At 43.1% G+C, this 16,178-nt stretch overlaps 1 protein-coding gene across 1 annotated transcript in view; it reads left to right on the top strand.

The window, feature by feature from the left end:
• The window catches only part of grin2ba (glutamate receptor, ionotropic, N-methyl D-aspartate 2B, genome duplicate a), a 95,728-nt gene that overhangs the window by 28,402 nt on the left and 51,148 nt on the right, over positions 1-16,178 (top strand). The window contains exon 4 of the mRNA XM_077205502.1: positions 7,921-8,490. Coding sequence (XP_077061617.1) covers positions 7,939-8,490 — 552 coding nt within the window. The 5' untranslated portion in view covers positions 7,921-7,938. The remainder of the gene's footprint in view (positions 1-7,920; positions 8,491-16,178) is intronic.

Here is a 16,178-nt window from a genome sequence, read left to right as displayed (position 1 = left end):
ATGCTGAGTGTAAAGCAAATGTACGGAACTAAACATTTATATTTTATACAAAATATATATTTTATGAAATAATTTTGACTCAAAAATTGCTAATAAATAGTATGTTAAACAAGTTATGTCCAAATTTAAATTTCATATCACAAAAATGAAGCCTCTAAAAGGATTTAAGGTAGTGTCTCCATGGCAACGCAACGTGCGATTTCAGATGATTACTGTGTGTGTGTGTGTGTGTGTGTGTGTGTGTGTGTGTGTGTGTGTGTGTGTGTGTGTGTGTGTGTGTGTGTGTGTGTGTGTGTGTGTGATCATTACAGCTGTTGGATGGATAGATGCATAGATGGAAGAAAGACAGATTTTCATTCAAATATTTCAATTGTTCAGTTGTTTTAAACTTATTCATATTTTATTTTACTTTCTTTGGCAATACAAAAAAGGTAAACTGACTGGTGAAATGAAAAAAAAAATTACTCTAGAAGAACAAGAGCATGAATGAGAAACTGCACCATTTCTACACAGCAGCAGAAGCACAACAGAAGTGTGTGTTCAGGCAACAGAAGTGTGTGTTCAGGCAACAGAAGTGTGTGTTCAGGCAACAGAAGTGTGTGTTCAGGCAACAGAAGTGTGTGTTCAGGCAACAGAAGTGTGTGTTCAGGAAACAGAAGTGTGTGTTCAGGCAACAGAAGTGTGTGTCCAGGCAACAGAAGTGTGTGTCCAGGCAACAGAAGTGTGTGTTCAGGCAACAGAAGTGTGTGTTCAGGCAACAGAAGTGTGTGTTCAGGCAACAGAAGTGTGTGTTCAGGAAACAGAAGTGTGTGTTCAGGCAACAGAAGTGTGTGTCCAGGCAACAGAAGTGTGTGTCCAGGCAACAGAAGTGTGTGTTCAGGCAACAGAAGTGTGTGTCCAGGCAACAGAAGTGTGTGTTCAGGCAACAGAAGTGTGTGTTCAGGCAACAGAAGTGTGTGTCCAGGCAACAGAAGTGTGTGTTCAGGCAACAGAAGTGTGTGTTCAGGCAACAGAAGTGTGTGTTCAGGCAACAGAAGTGTGTGTTCAGGAAACAGAAGTGTGTGTTCAGGCAACAGAAGTGTGTGTCCAGGCAACAGAAGTGTGTGTCCAGGCAACAGAAGTGTGTGTTCAGGCAACAGAACTGTGTGTCCAGGCAACAGAAGTGTGTGTTCAGGCAACAGAAGTGTGTGTTCAGGCAACAGAAGTGTGTGTCCAGGCAACAGAAGTGTGTGTCCAGGCAACAGAAGTGTGTGTTCAGGCAACAGAAGTGTGTGTTCAGGCAACAGAAGTGTGTGTTCAGGCAACAGAAGTGTGTGTCCAGGCAACAGAAGTGTGTGTTCAGGCAACAGAAGTGTGTGTCCATGCAACAGAAGTGTGTGTTCAGGCAACAGAAGTGTGTGTCCATGCAACAGAAGTGTGTGTCCAGGCAACAGAAGTGTGTGTTCAGGCACCAGAAGTGTGTGTTCAGGCAACAGAAGTGTGTGTTCAGGCAACAGAAGTGTGTGTCCAGGCAACAGAAGTGTGTGTTCAGGCAACAGAAGTGTGTGTTCAGGCAACAGAAGTGTGTGTCCAGGCAACAGAAGTGTGTGTTCAGGCAACAGAAGTGTGTGTTCAGGCAACAGAAGTGTGTGTCCAGGCAACAGAAGTGTGTGTTCAGGCAACAGAAGTGTGTGTTCAGGCAACAGAAGTGTGTGTTCAGGCAACAGAAGTGTGTGTTCAGGAAACAGAAGTGTGTGTCCAGGCAACAGTGTGTGTTCAGGCAACAGAAGTGTGTGTCCAGGCAACAGAAGTGTGTGTTCAGGCAACAGAAGTGTGTGTTCAGGCAACAGAAGTGTGTGTCCAGGCAACAGAAGTGTGTGTTCAGGCAACAGAAGTGTGTGTCCAGGCAACAGAAGTGTGTGTCCAGGCAACAGAAGTGTGTGTTCAGGCAACAGAAGTGTGTGTTCAGGCAACAGAAGTGTGTGTTCAGGCAACAGAAGTGTGTGTCCAGGCAACAGAAGTGTGTGTTCAGGCAACAGAAGTGTGTGTCCATGCAACAGAAGTGTGTGTCCAGGCAACAGAAGTGTGTGTTCAGGCAACAGAAGTGTGTGTCCATGCAACAGAAGTGTGTGTCCAGGCAACAGAAGTGTGTGTTCAGGCACCAGAAGTGTGTGTTCAGGCAACAGAAGTGTGTGTTCAGGCAACAGAAGTGTGTGTCCAGGCAACAGAAGTGTGTGTCCAGGCAACAGAAGTGTGTGTCCAGGCAACAGAAGTGTGTGTCCAGGCAACAGAAGTGTGTGTTCAGGCAACAGAAGTGTGTGTCCAGGCAACAGAAGTGTGTGTTCAGGCAACAGAAGTGTGTGTTCAGGCAACAGAAGTGTGTGTTCAGGCAACAGAAGTGTGTGTCCAGGCAACAGAAGTGTGTGTTCAGGCAACAGAAGTGTGTGTTCAGGCAACAGAAGTGTGTGTTCAGGCAACAGAAGTGTGTGTCCAGGCAACAGAAGTGTGTGTCCAGGCAACAGAAGTACAGAAGTGTGTGTTCAGGCAACAGAAGTGTGTGTCCAGGCAACAGAAGTGTGTGTTCAGGCAACAGAAGTGTGTGTTCAGGCAACAGAAGTGTGTGTTCAGGCAACAGAAGTGTGTGTCCAGGCAAATGAAGTGTGTGTCCAGGCAAATGAAGTGTGTGTCCATGCAACAGAAGTGTGTGTCCAGGCAACAGAAGTGTGTGTTCAGGCAACAGAAGTGTGTGTTCAGGCAACAGAAGTGTGTGTCCAGGCAACAGAAGTGTGTGTTCAGGCAACAGAAGTGTGTGTTCAGGCAACAGAAGTGTGTGTCCAGGCAACAGAAGTGTGTGTTCAGGCAACAGAAGTGTGTGTTCAGGCAACAGAAGTGTGTGTTCAGGCAACAGAAGTGTGTGTCCAGTCAAATGAAGTGTGTGTCCAGGCAAATGAACTGTGTGTCCAGGCAACAGAAGTGTGTGTCCAGGCAACAGAAGTGTGTGTTCAGGCAACAGAAGTGTGTGTCCAGGCAACAGAAGTGTGTGTTCAGGCAACAGAATTGTGTGTTCAGGCAACATAAGTGTGTGTTCAGGCAACAAAAGTGTGTGTTAAGGCAACAGAAGTGTGTGTCCAGGCAACAGAAGTGTGTGTTCAGGCAACAGAAGTGTGTGTTCAGGCAAAAGAAGTGTGTGTTCAGGCAACAGAAGTGTGTGTTCAGGCAAAAGAAGTGTGTGTTCAGGCAAAAGAAGTGTGTGTTCAGGCAACAGAAGTGTGTGTTCAGGCAACAGAAGTGTGTGTCCAGGCAATAGAAGTGTGTGTTCAGGCAAAAGAAGTGTGTGTTCAGGCAACAGAAGTGTGTGTCCAGGCAACATAAGTGTGTGTTCAGGCAACAGAAGTTTGTGTTCAGGCAAAAGAAGTGTGTGTTCAGGCAACAGAAGTGTGTGTTCAGGCAACAGAAGTGTGTGTTCAGGCAACAGATGTGTGTGTCCAGGCAACAGAAGTGTGTGTTCAGGCAACATAAGTGTGTGTTCAGGCAACAGAAGTTTGTGTTCAGGCAACAGAAGTGTGTGTTCAGGCAACAGAAGTGTGTGTTCAGGCAACAGAAGTGTGTGTTCAGGCAACAGATGTGTGTGTCCAGGCAACAGAAGTGTGTGTCCAGGCAACATAAGTGTGTGTTCAGGCAACAGAAGTTTGTGTTCAGGCAAAAGAAGTGTGTGTTCAGGCAACAGAAGTGTGTGTTCAGGCAACAGAAGTGTGTGTTCAGGCAACAGAAGTGTGTGTTCAGGCAACAGAAGTGTGTGTTCAGGCAACAGAAGTGTGTGTTCAGGCAACAGAAGTGTGTGTTCAGGCAACAGATGTGTGTGTCCAGGCAACAGAAGTGTGTGTCCAGGCAACATAAGTGTGTGTTCAGGCAACAGAAGTTTGTGTTCAGGCAAAAGAAGTGTGTGTTCAGGCAACAGAAGTGTGTGTTCAGGCAACAGAAGTGTGTGTTCAGGCAACAGAAGTGTGTGTTCAGGCAACAGAAGTGTGTGTTCAGGCAACAGAAGTGTGTGTCCAGGCAACAGAATTGTGTGTTCAGGCAACAGAAGTGTGCGTTCAGGCAACAGAAGTGTGCGTTTAGGCAACAGAAGTGTGTGTTCAGGCAAAAGAAGTGTGTGTTCAGGCAACAGAAGTGTGTGTTCAGGCAACATAAGTGTGTGTTCAGGCAACAGAATTGTGCGTTCAGGCAACAGAAGTGTGCGTTCAGGCAACAGAAGTGTGCGTTTAGGCAACAGAAGTGTGTGTTCAGGCAACAGAAGTGTGTGTTCAGGCAACAGAAGTTTGTGTTCAGGCAAAATAAGTGTGTGTTCAGGCAACAGAAGTGTGTGTTCAGGCAACAGAAGTGTGTGTCCAGGCAACAGAATTGTGTGTTCAGGCAACAGAAGTGTGCGTTCAGGCAACAGAAGTGTGCGTTCAGGCAACAGAAGTGTGCGTTTAGGCAACAGAAGTGTGTGTTCAGGCAACAGAAGTGTGTGTTCAGGCAACAGAAGTTTGTGTTCAGGCAAAAGAAGTGTGTGTTCAGGCAAAAGAAGTGTGTGTTCAGGCAACAGAAGTGTGTGTTCAGGCAACAGAAGTGTGTGTCCAGGCAACAGAAGTGTGTGTTCAGGCAACAGATGTGTGTGTTCAGGCAACAGAAGTGTGTGTTCAGGCAACAGAAGTGTGTGTCCAGGCAACAGAAGTGTGTGTTCAGGCAACAGAAGTGTGTGTTCAGGCAACAGAAGTTTGTGTTCAGGCAAAAGAAGTGTGTGTTCAGGCAACAGAAGTGTGTGTCCAGGCAACAGAAGTGTGTGTTCAGGCAACAGATGTGTGTGTCCAGGCAACAGAAGTGTGTGTCCAGGCAACATAAGTGTGTGTTCAGGCAACAGAAGTGTGTGTTCAGGCAACAGAAGTTTGTGTTCAGGCAACAGAAGTGTGTGTTCAGGCAACAGAAGTGTGTGTTCAGGCAACAGAAGTGTGTGTTCAGGCAACAGAAGTGTGTGTTCAGGCAACAGAAGTGTGTGTTCAGGCAACAGAAGTGTGTGTTCAGGCAACAGAAATGTGTGTTCAGGCAACAGAAGTGTGTGTTCAGGCAACAGAAGTGTGTGTTCAGGCAACAGAAGTGTGTGTTCAGGCAACAGAAGTGTGTGTTCAGGCAACAGAAGTGTGTGTTCAGGCAACAGAAGTGTGTGTCCAGGCAACAGAAGTGTGTGTTCAGGCAACAGAAGTGTGTGTTCAGGCAACAGAAGTGTGTGTTCAGGCAACAGAAGTGTGTGTTCAGGCAACAGAAGTGTGTGTTCAGGCAACAGAAGTGTGTGTTCAGGCAACAGAAGTGTGTGTCCAGGCAACAGAAGTGTGTGTTCAGGCAACAGAAGTGTGCGTTCAGGCAACAGAAGTGTGCGTTCAGGCAACAGAAGTGTGCGTTCAGGCAACAGAAGTGTGCGTTTAGGCAACAGAAGTGTCTGTTCAGGCAACAGAAGTGTGTGTTCAGGCAACAGAAGTTTGTGTTCAGGCAAAAGAAGTGTGTGTTCAGGCAACAGAAGTGTGTGTCCAGGCAACAGAAGTGTGTGTTCAGGCAACAGATGTGTGTGTTCAGGCAACAGAAGTGTGTGTTCAGGCAACAGAAGTGTGTGTCCAGGCAACAGAAGTGTGTGTTCAGGCAACAGAAGTGTGTGTTCAGGCAACAGAAGTTTGTGTTCAGGCAAAAGAAGTGTGTGTTCAGGCAACAGAAGTGTGTGTCCAGGCAACAGAAGTGTGTGTTCAGGCAACAGATGTGTGTGTCCAGGCAACAGAAGTGTGTGTCCAGGCAACAGAAGTGTGTGTTCAGGCAACAGAAGTGTGTGTTCAGGCAACAGAAGTTTGTGTTCAGGCAAAAGAAGTGTGTGTTCAGGCAACAGAAGTGTGTGTTCAGGCAACAGAAGTGTGTGTTCAGGCAACAGAAGTGTGTGTTCAGGCAACAGAAGTGTGTGTTCAGGCAACAGAAGTGTGTGTTCAGGCAACAGAAGTGTGTGTTCAGGCAACAGAAGTGTGTGTTCAGGCAACAGAAGTGTGTGTTCAGGCAACAGAAGTGTGTGTTCAGGCAACAGAAGTGTGTGTCCAGGCAACAGAAGTGTGTGTCCAGGCAACAGAAGTGTGTGTGTTCAGGCCGAGGTGAGTCGAGTCGGTGTCTGTGACACACAGCAACACTGCAGCTCATCACATCAATATTTCATAACTCCGTTCACATCTTCTGCTGTGTATTATGGATATGATAAACTCTCCGTTCAGACGAAGAGTCGCCTACACACTGGAGGACCGTAACACAACAGCTGTAATGATCACACACACACACCTGAAGGGGGTTTATTTTGAGAACACAGACACACACACACACACACACACACACACACACACACACACACACACACACACACACACACACACACACACACACACACACACACACACACACACACACAGACACACACACACACACACACACACACACACATTTACATTTACTTTTAGTCATTTAGCAGACGCTTTTATCCAAAGCGACTTACATTGGAGGATTAAACCAGCGAGTCATCATGGAGAGGCAAAACAACGCAAGAAGTGCTCAGAATACAAAGTTCAAACATTGCTCAGAGTAGCATAAACCAGACAAGGGAAGATTTTTTTTTTTTATGTTAAGTGCTAACAGAAGAGATGAGTTTTCAGTTGTGTTTTGAATGCTGTCAGGGATTCTGCATTACGGACGAAGTTGGGGAGATCATTCCTCCAGCATGGAGCCGTGAATGAGAATGTTCTGGAGAGTGATTTTGTGCCTCGCTGTGATGGCACCACAAGCCGTCGCTCATTGATCGATCGTAGGCTTCTGGTAGGGATGTAGACCACACACACACACACCTGAAGGGGGTTTATTTTGAGAACACACACACACACACACAGATACACACACACACAGATACACACACACACACACACACACACCTGAAGGGGGTTTATTCTGAGATCACACACACACACAGACACACACACACACCTGAAGGGTGTTTATTTAACCGGCTGGATGTACATTATCTCGCTTATTACACTTGCCACATCAGTAAATAATTAGACACAAAATATTGATCTGAGTTGAAATATTTTATCAGCTTTTTAAACACAGAGCTTCGCGGAGAGAGCCGTTTCAGCGGCGAGATCACACTAGACAAACATTTAGGAGATACGGTATACAGTCATACCACTTATTACACAGCATTTCAACATGATACTGGATGGCAAAATTAAATAACTCTACACAAAATATTGATTTGACTGAGTTTTATTAGCTCACCAAAAGCAAAACTTTTCCACGAGGAAAAAGCCGTTGCTAGCGAGTGTGTAGCGCTGCTGACTTCAGTGACCCGGATGAGCCTGTGTTTCTGTGTTCTGCTGTTATCTGGGGTTAATATACCGCTGGATGGAGCGATTGACCTGTCAGAATCAAGTATTCCACAGAGCCGTGTAATAAATTGGTTGAATATTTATCTTATTTTGTTTTGGGACAGCAGTGTTTTCTGATGGTTTCATATTTTGCCCATTACATCTCTCTCTGTCTCTCTGGAGTGTTTCACTGTGAGTTGTTGGTCCGTCATGTTCAGTTTGACAGAATAAAGAGACGCTTTGGTCCAGAAGTGCTCAGTATTTCATTAAACAAGTGTGTTAAATGTTCCACACAAACGTAGAAACAGCCGATTCCAGTACAGTCGATAAACTCACACACATCTGATCCCATTTTGTGTAATAGCCTATTGTAAAATTCAGAATTCCAGGCGTTCGTATAATTTAATTACATTTAAATGTAACAGACATTATCACAAGCCTTATTTATGAAAATTGTTTGTAAAGTCGTTATTTTTCTAAAGAAAAGAGCCAGAGTTAAAGAATGTGTTTTTTCTCGCAGGTTTCTCTCTCCTCCATCATGTCCATCTGCGTTTACCGAGGCTTAGCTCCACCCTCTCAGGAAAAGCGGGCGTGGCTTTGTCCGCCAGTCCCGCCCTCACCCCACTGGCCCCGCCCCTCGCTCCCCCAGCTGTTGGCCGTGTGCCTACTTCTGCTTCTACCAGCCGTCCAATCACGGCGCGATCGTGGCGGAGGGGGCGTGGCCCACTACATCCCGTCATCAGTGGCCCAGTTCCCGCCCGTCTCCAAGCTTCTGCAGGGCCTGAGCATTGCGGTGGTGCTGGTGGGCAACTCCAGTGAGGTGGTGCTCGCCGGCACACGCGATAAGGACGACTTCGGCCACATGCCGCTAGCGCCCAGCGTGGAGATGCTCACCATGAACGAGACGGACCCCAAGAGCATCATCAAGAGCATCTGCGACCTGATGACGGAGCACTGGCTGCAGGGAGTCGTGTTCGGAGACGACACCGACCAGGAGGCCATCGCTCAGATCCTGGACTTCATCTCGGCACAGACACACATCCCCATCCTGGGCGTCAAGGGAGGATCCTCCATGATCATGGCCGCTAAGGTACGCAACGCTCTTACGCTACGCTTTAAACAGAAAATGCTAACGTTTATACCATATCCACCTTATTCCTGACTGCGTTTTGAATTATAGGTGGCATTTCCGGTTTGGGGAACTTCCATTCAAAAAGACTGAAACGAATCATTCAAATCATAAGGTTGCCCTCGAGCCAGTCTCTCTTGAATCCAACACTGAAGTGATTAAACTGCAGTGCATCGACTGGCCACTAGAGACAGACTGAGAGACTCAATCCCATAGACCCGCATGTTAAAACGCCGACCTTTACATCAGAATAAACATGTTCACAGCCTAGTGCAAAAAGTGGTTTTGGTCTATAAAGCTAATTTTGCCTTTCATGACGACTGTGGGGGGGGGGGGGGGGGGTAGTTTTTTTTTTATAACTCATGTGTTTAAATTACATTAAGCTTTAAGCTTTAAGGTTCTGCATAATTAAGGGTGTGGCCACTTGAGTGACAGGTGGATTTCCGCTGATGTCACTACTAGCCGTTTGTCTGTTAGCGGCACGTCACCTCAGCTAATCCGCCTCGCATTTTCGTTTATCCAGGAGTGCCAAGATGGCGACGGCCGGCTCCGCCCACTTTGGGCTTCAGAAACGCTCTTCAGAAACACTACGAGTGACATCACGCACACTACACACATATTTATTTAGAATCTATTGTTGCCCTACAAATAAAGCTGATCCGCCAGTTTGACTGAATGAGCCGTCAGTTTCCCTTCATGTTTTATGTTCAGGCATCATGAGAATAACGTAACACTTAGTATTTTAACGTGACATGTAATAACAAGAATATTGTTTCAAGAACAGTTTTTTTCAGTCGCTGCATTCGTTTCCTTGTGATTATTTTCTTTTTTTCCATTGCATTCCACCTTATTACTACAGTGATATGAAACTCGTCCGTTATTGCTGTGTAAAGAGTCATGCTTTTGGGGTTATTCATGGTCTCTTGTTGATGCGTTTACAGTTTTAAATGTCCTTTTAATGTTTTATTGGTTGAAGGGTAGAGTAGAATAATGTCATCTCATTGTACCCAGTTTTTATAAAAAACGTATTATTCTATTTTTTTTTTGTCAATGGTATTATTGCGTTCATAGAGCGAGCCTTTCACTGATTGTTTACAACTTGACGGAAGTTACACCCATAATTCAAGCAAAGTGTCATGGGACTCATAGGAATAAGGTGCATATTGATGAATGAAACACTTCTATAACAAGATCAAATGTGGGCGGGGATTGATTGTGTCTGTGGGGTATTGATTGGATGGTTGTTGGGTTTGCCATTGGCTGATCTCATGTGAGTGACAGGTTGCCCCGCCCTCGTCATCAGAGAAGAGAAGAGATGCTGCAAGAGGAACTTATTCTCATTCAAGATTATTAAAACAATAATAATGTGCACCACATCATTCAGAATAAACACTGCAATATTCCATAAAAAAGTCAATTTAGATTTCATGCATTCTGAAGAGGGGGAGCACAGATGCATGATGGGGGAATGTGTGTGTGTGTGTGCTGCAGAGCCGACAGACACACACACAGAGCGATCAGGTCCTCATGTAAGTGCTATGAGTCAGATCTGTGCCCACGCTTTAAACGCCGGTGAAATCACACCGGATGAAGATGAAGATGAAGAGCGGCTCGCCCACGCTCAGCTGTCCAGATGCTCTAACTGCACACAACCTTTACAATGTCAGGGAAATAACAGTGTTAATGCTGCAAAATGCAGCAATTATGAAACTAATTCTATAAAGCAACTCTACAGAAGACAATAGTGATGTTATTCAACTCAGGGTTTATTCTCTAGAGTTTAAAGGTGACATATCATGCCCCTTTTCAAAAGATGTAATATAAATCTATGGTGTCTCCAGAATGTGTCTGTGAAATTTCAGCTCACACTTTTTTTGTGTGTGTCCCTTTAAATGCAAATGAGCTGCAGCTCCGCCTCGGTTCAGAAGAAGGCGGAGTCTTTACACGAGCTTCAGAAACTCCAGCAATAACAAAACACACCAATCTCACTCATCCAGAATCCCAGAATAACCAGTAGCGAGTGCAGCCTTACGGAGAGACTCAGGAAGAGTTTCTGAATGTTAGTGGAGACATTTATGTAGTTGTTGTGGAGTTACACTGATCATCTCATCATCATGTTGAACTTCTACACAAGTGTCCACAGTTCCTGAGGTGTTTATAAGACAGCGGTGACATGTTCTGGTCAATAGTGTTCAGTGCTCGTCTGTGCTCAACGACAGAACAGTTTCAGGCTTTGCTGGATCTTCTGCCGGTGCGTTAGAACTGGTCTCTGTTGGGGCTCGAGAAACCGAATGTCGGCTGGTGTGTGTAAACATGCAGATTAAGAGCCGGTAATATTATAAACGTGCAGATTAAGGGCCGGTAATATTATAAACGTGCAGATTAAGAGCCGGTAATATTATAAACGTGCAGATTAAGAGCCGGTAATATTATAAACGTGCAGATTAAGAGCCGGTAATATTATAAACGTGCAGATTAAGAGCCGGTAATATTATAAACGTGCAGATTAAGAGCCGGTAATATTATAAACGTGCAGATTAAGAGCCGGTAATATTATAAACGTGCAGATTAAGGGCCGGTAATATTATAAACGTGCAGATTAAGAGCCGGTAATATTATAAACGTGCAGATTAAGAGCCGGTAATATTATAAACGTGCAGATTAAGAGCCGGTAATATTATAAACGTGCAGATTAAGAGCCAGTAATATTATAAACGTGCAGATTAAGAGCCGGTAATATTATAAACGTGCAGATTAGGGGCCGGTAATATTATAAACGTGCAGATTAAGAGCCGGTAATATTATAAACGTGCAGATTAAGGGCCGGTAATATTATAAACGTGCAGATTAAGAGCCGGTAATATTATAAACGTGCAGATTAAGAGCCGGTAATATTATAAACGTGCAGATTAAGAGCCGGTAATATTATAAACGTGCAGATTAAGAGCCAGTAATATTATAAACGTGCAGATTAAGAGCCGGTAATATTATAAACGTGCAGATTAGGGGCCGGTAATATTATAAACGTGCAGATTAGGGGCCGGTAATATTATAAACGTGCAGATTAAGAGCCGGTAATATTATAAACGTGCAGATTAAGAGCCAGTAATATTATAAACGTGCAGATTAAGGGCCGCTAATATTATAAACGTGCAGATTAAGAGCCAGTAATATTATAAACGTGCAGATTAGGGGCCGGTAATATTATAAACGTGCAGATTAAGGGCCGCTAATATTATAAACATGCAGATTAAGAGCCGGTAATATTATAAACGTGCAGATTAAGAGCCGGTAATATTATAAACGTGCAGATTAGGGGCCGGTAATATTATAAACTTGCAGATTAAGAGCCGGTAATATTATAAACGTGCAGATTAAGGGCCGGTAATATTATAAACGTGCAGATTAAGAGCCGGTAATATTATAAACGTGCAGATTAAGGGCCGGTAATATTATAAACGTGCAGATTAAGGGCCGGTAATATTATAAACGTGCAGATTAAGAGCCGGTAATATTATAAACGTGCAGATTAAGAGCCGGTAATATTATAAACGTGCAGATTAAGAGCCGGTAATATTATAAACGTGCAGATTAAGGGCCGGTAATATTATAAACGTGCAGATTAAGAGCCGGTAATATTATAAACGTGCAGATTAAGAGCCGGTAATATTATAAACGTGCAGATTAAGAGCCGGTAATATTATAAACGTGCAGATTAAGAGCCGGTAATATTATAAACGTGCAGATTAAGAGCCGGTAATATTATAAACGTGCAGATTAAGAGCCGGTAATATTATAAACGTGCAGATTAAGGGCCGGTAATATTATAAACGTGCAGATTAAGAGCCGGTAATATTATAAACGTGCAGATTAAGAGCCGGTAATATTATAAACGTGCAGATTAAGAGCCGGTAATATTATAAACGTGCAGATTAAGAGCCAGTAATATTATAAACGTGCAGATTAAGAGCCGGTAATATTATAAACGTGCAGATTAGGGGCCGGTAATATTATAAACGTGCAGATTAAGAGCCGGTAATATTATAAACGTGCAGATTAAGGGCCGGTAATATTATAAACGTGCAGATTAAGAGCCGGTAATATTATAAACGTGCAGATTAAGAGCCAGTAATATTATAAACGTGCAGATTAAGAGCCGGTAATATTATAAACGTGCAGATTAAGAGCCAGTAATATTATAAACGTGCAGATTAAGAGCCGGTAATATTATAAACGTGCAGATTAAGAGCCAGTAATATTATAAACGTGCAGATTAAGGGCCGCTAATATTATAAACGTGCAGATTAAGAGCCAGTAATATTATAAACGTGCAGATTAGGGGCCGGTAATATTATAAACGTGCAGATTAAGGGCCGCTAATATTATAAACATGCAGATTAAGAGCCGGTAATATTATAAACGTGCAGATTAAGAGCCGGTAATATTATAAACGTGCAGATTAGGGGCCGGTAATATTATAAACTTGCAGATTAAGAGCCGGTAATATTATAAACGTGCAGATTAAGGGCCGGTAATATTATAAACGTGCAGATTAGGGGCCGGTAATATTATAAACGTGCAGATTTAGGGCCGGTAATATTATAAACGTGCAGATTAAGGGCCGGTAATATTATAAACGTGCAGATTAAGAGCCGGTAATATTATAAACGTGCAGATTAAGAGCCGGTAATATTATAAACGTGCAGATTAAGAGCCGGTAATATTATAAACGTGCAGATTAAGAGCCGGTAATATTATAAACGTGCAGATTAAGGGCCGGTAATATTATAAACGTGCAGATTAAGGGCCGGTAATATTATAAACGTGCAGATTAAGAGCCGGTAATATTATAAACGTGCAGATTAAGAGCCGGTAATATTATAAACGTGCAGATTAAGAGCCGGTAATATTATAAACGTGCAGATTAAGAGCCGGTAATATTATAAACGTGCAGATTAAGAGCCGGTAATATTATAAACGTGCAGATTAAGAGCCGGTAATATTATAAATGTGCAGATTAAGGGCCGGTAATATTATAAACGTGCAGATTAAGAGCCGGTAATATTATAAACGTGCAGATTAAGAGCCGGTAATATTATAAACGTGCAGATTAAGAGCCGGTAATATTATAAACGTGCAGATTAAGAGCCGGTAATATTATAAACGTGCAGATTAAGAGCCGGTAATATTATAAACGTGCAGATTAAGAGCCGGTTAATATTATAAACGTGCAGATTAAGGGCCGGTAATATTATAAACGTGCAGATTAAGGGCTGGTAATATTATAAACGTGCAGATTAAGAGCCGGTAATATTATAAACGTGCAGATTAAGAGCCGGTAATATTATAAACGTGCAGATTAAGAGCCGGTTAATATTATAAACGTGCAGATTAAGGGCCGGTAATATTATAAACGTGCAGATTAAGGGCCGGTAATATTATAAACGTGCAGATTAAGGGCCGGTAATATTATAAACGTGCAGATTAAGGGCCGGTAATATTATAAATGTGCAGATTAAGGGCCGGTAATATTATAAACGTGCAGATTAAGGGCCGGTAATATTATAAACGTGCAGATTAAGGGCCGGTAATATTATAAATGTGCAGATTAAGGGCCGGTAATATTATAAACGTGCAGATTAAGAGCCGGTAATATTATAAACGTGCAGATTAAGAGCCGGTAATATTATAAACGTGCAGATTAAGAGCCGGTAATATTATAAACGTGCAGATTAAGAGCCGGTAATATTATAAACGTGCAGATTAAGAGCCGGTAATATTATAAACGTGCAGATTAAGGGCCGGTAATATTATAAACGTGCAGATTAAGAGCCGGTAATATTATAAACGTGCAGATTAAGAGCCGGTAATATTATAAACGTGCAGATTAAGAGCCGGTAATATTATAAACGTGCAGATTAAGAGCCGGTTAATATTATAAACGTGCAGATTAAGGGCCGGTAATATTATAAACGTGCAGATTAAGGGCTGGTAATATTATAAACGTGCAGATTAAGAGCCGGTAATATTATAAACGTGCAGATTAAGAGCCGGTAATATTATAAACGTGCAGATTAAGAGCCGGTTAATATTATAAACGTGCAGATTAAGGGCCGGTAATATTATAAACGTGCAGATTAAGGGCCGGTAATATTATAAACGTGCAGATTAAGGGCCGGTAATATTATAAACGTGCAGATTAAGGGCCGGTAATATTATAAATGTGCAGATTAAGGGCCGGTAATATTATAAACGTGCAGATTAAGAGCCGGTAATATTATAAACGTGCAGATTAAGGGCCGGTAATATTATAATTAGATCCTCTTCATACGTCAGAAGGAGAGTGAAATCTGATTGGCTTATTTTTTTACATGATCTCAGAGAAAGACTCACCAGAACAGAGTTACTGGGTTTCACTTTTCATGTGTTCTGGATTGGTTGAAGCACCGGTGACCCGATTATACCGCTCACACAGCCAGATTTTCATGATATGTCCCCTTTAAGGGTCTGTTCATCCAAAAATGATAATTTACTCTTGTGACTTCAAAAACCTCTGTGACTCACTTTCTTCAGTGGAACTTAAAAGAAGCTATTTTGAGAAATTCTTGTGTAATGAAAGTTAATGGGGTCCAATTTTGTTTGATTCCAAATGTTCTTCAAAATATCTTATTTTGTCTGAAGAAAGTCACACAGGTTTGAACAATGTGCGGAATGACCCATTTTTTGGGTGAACTGTCCCTTTAAGGTGGGATGAGGTTAATGATGGTTTGCGTTGGTTTGTGCTGTTTTTGTCTGGTTTATGCTGGTTTGGGCTGGTTTATAATTGTTTGTGCTGGTTTATGATGGTCTGTTCTGGTTTATGATGGTTTGTGATGCTTTGTGTTGGTTTGTGCTGCTTTGTGCTGGTTTGTAGAGGATTATGATGGTTTGTGCTGGTTTTGTCTGGTTTATGATGGTTTGTGCTGGTTTGTGTTGGTTTGTACTGGTTTATGTTGGTTTGTTCTGTTTTTGTCTGGTTTATGCTGTTTTTGTATTGGTTTATGATGGTTTGTGCTGGTTTATGATGGTTTGTGCTGCTTTGTGTTGGTTTGTAGAGGTTTGTGATGGTTTGTGCTGGTTTTGTCTGGTTTATGATGGTTTGTGCTAGTTTGTGTTGGCTTGTACTTGTTTATGATGGTTTTTGCTGGTTTGGTCTGGCTGCTTGAGTGAGATCTTCTGTAAAAACTGCTTTGAAACACTGAGTCTTGTGAGATGGACTTGATGAAACCAGATTTGATTGTTGTTCACAAGAGCTCTGTGATGTGCTGCTGATCTTCTGGAACCTGAGGGGTCAGAGGTCAGACGGGACGACCTTCAGCCCAGAGAGAGAGAGAGAGAGAGTCTCACCTGTTTCTCTCTCTCTCTCTCTCTCTCTCTCTCTCTCTCTCTCTCTCTCTCTCTCTCTCTCTCTCTCTCTCTGTGCCCTGGTTTAGATAGTGTCAGTGTATCATGTGTGCTCCGCTTTAAAGACGAGAGAACTGGGACACATATTTAGGTCTCTCTCTCTCTCTCTCTCTCTCTCTCTCTTTCTCTCTCTCTCTCTCTCTGTCTCTCTGTCTCTTTGTCTTCTAATCTCTCCGTCTGTTTGTCCTTCCTCCGTCCTGCTCTCT

This window comes from Siphateles boraxobius, unplaced genomic scaffold (genome assembly GCF_051911475.1).
Source record: "Siphateles boraxobius isolate OS27281-9 unplaced genomic scaffold, OSU_SipBor_1 54, whole genome shotgun sequence".
Taxonomy (NCBI): Eukaryota; Metazoa; Chordata; class Actinopteri; order Cypriniformes; family Leuciscidae; genus Siphateles; species Siphateles boraxobius.
Note: the sequence above shows the minus strand (reverse complement) of the source record. Positions and strands in the feature narration are given on the sequence as shown.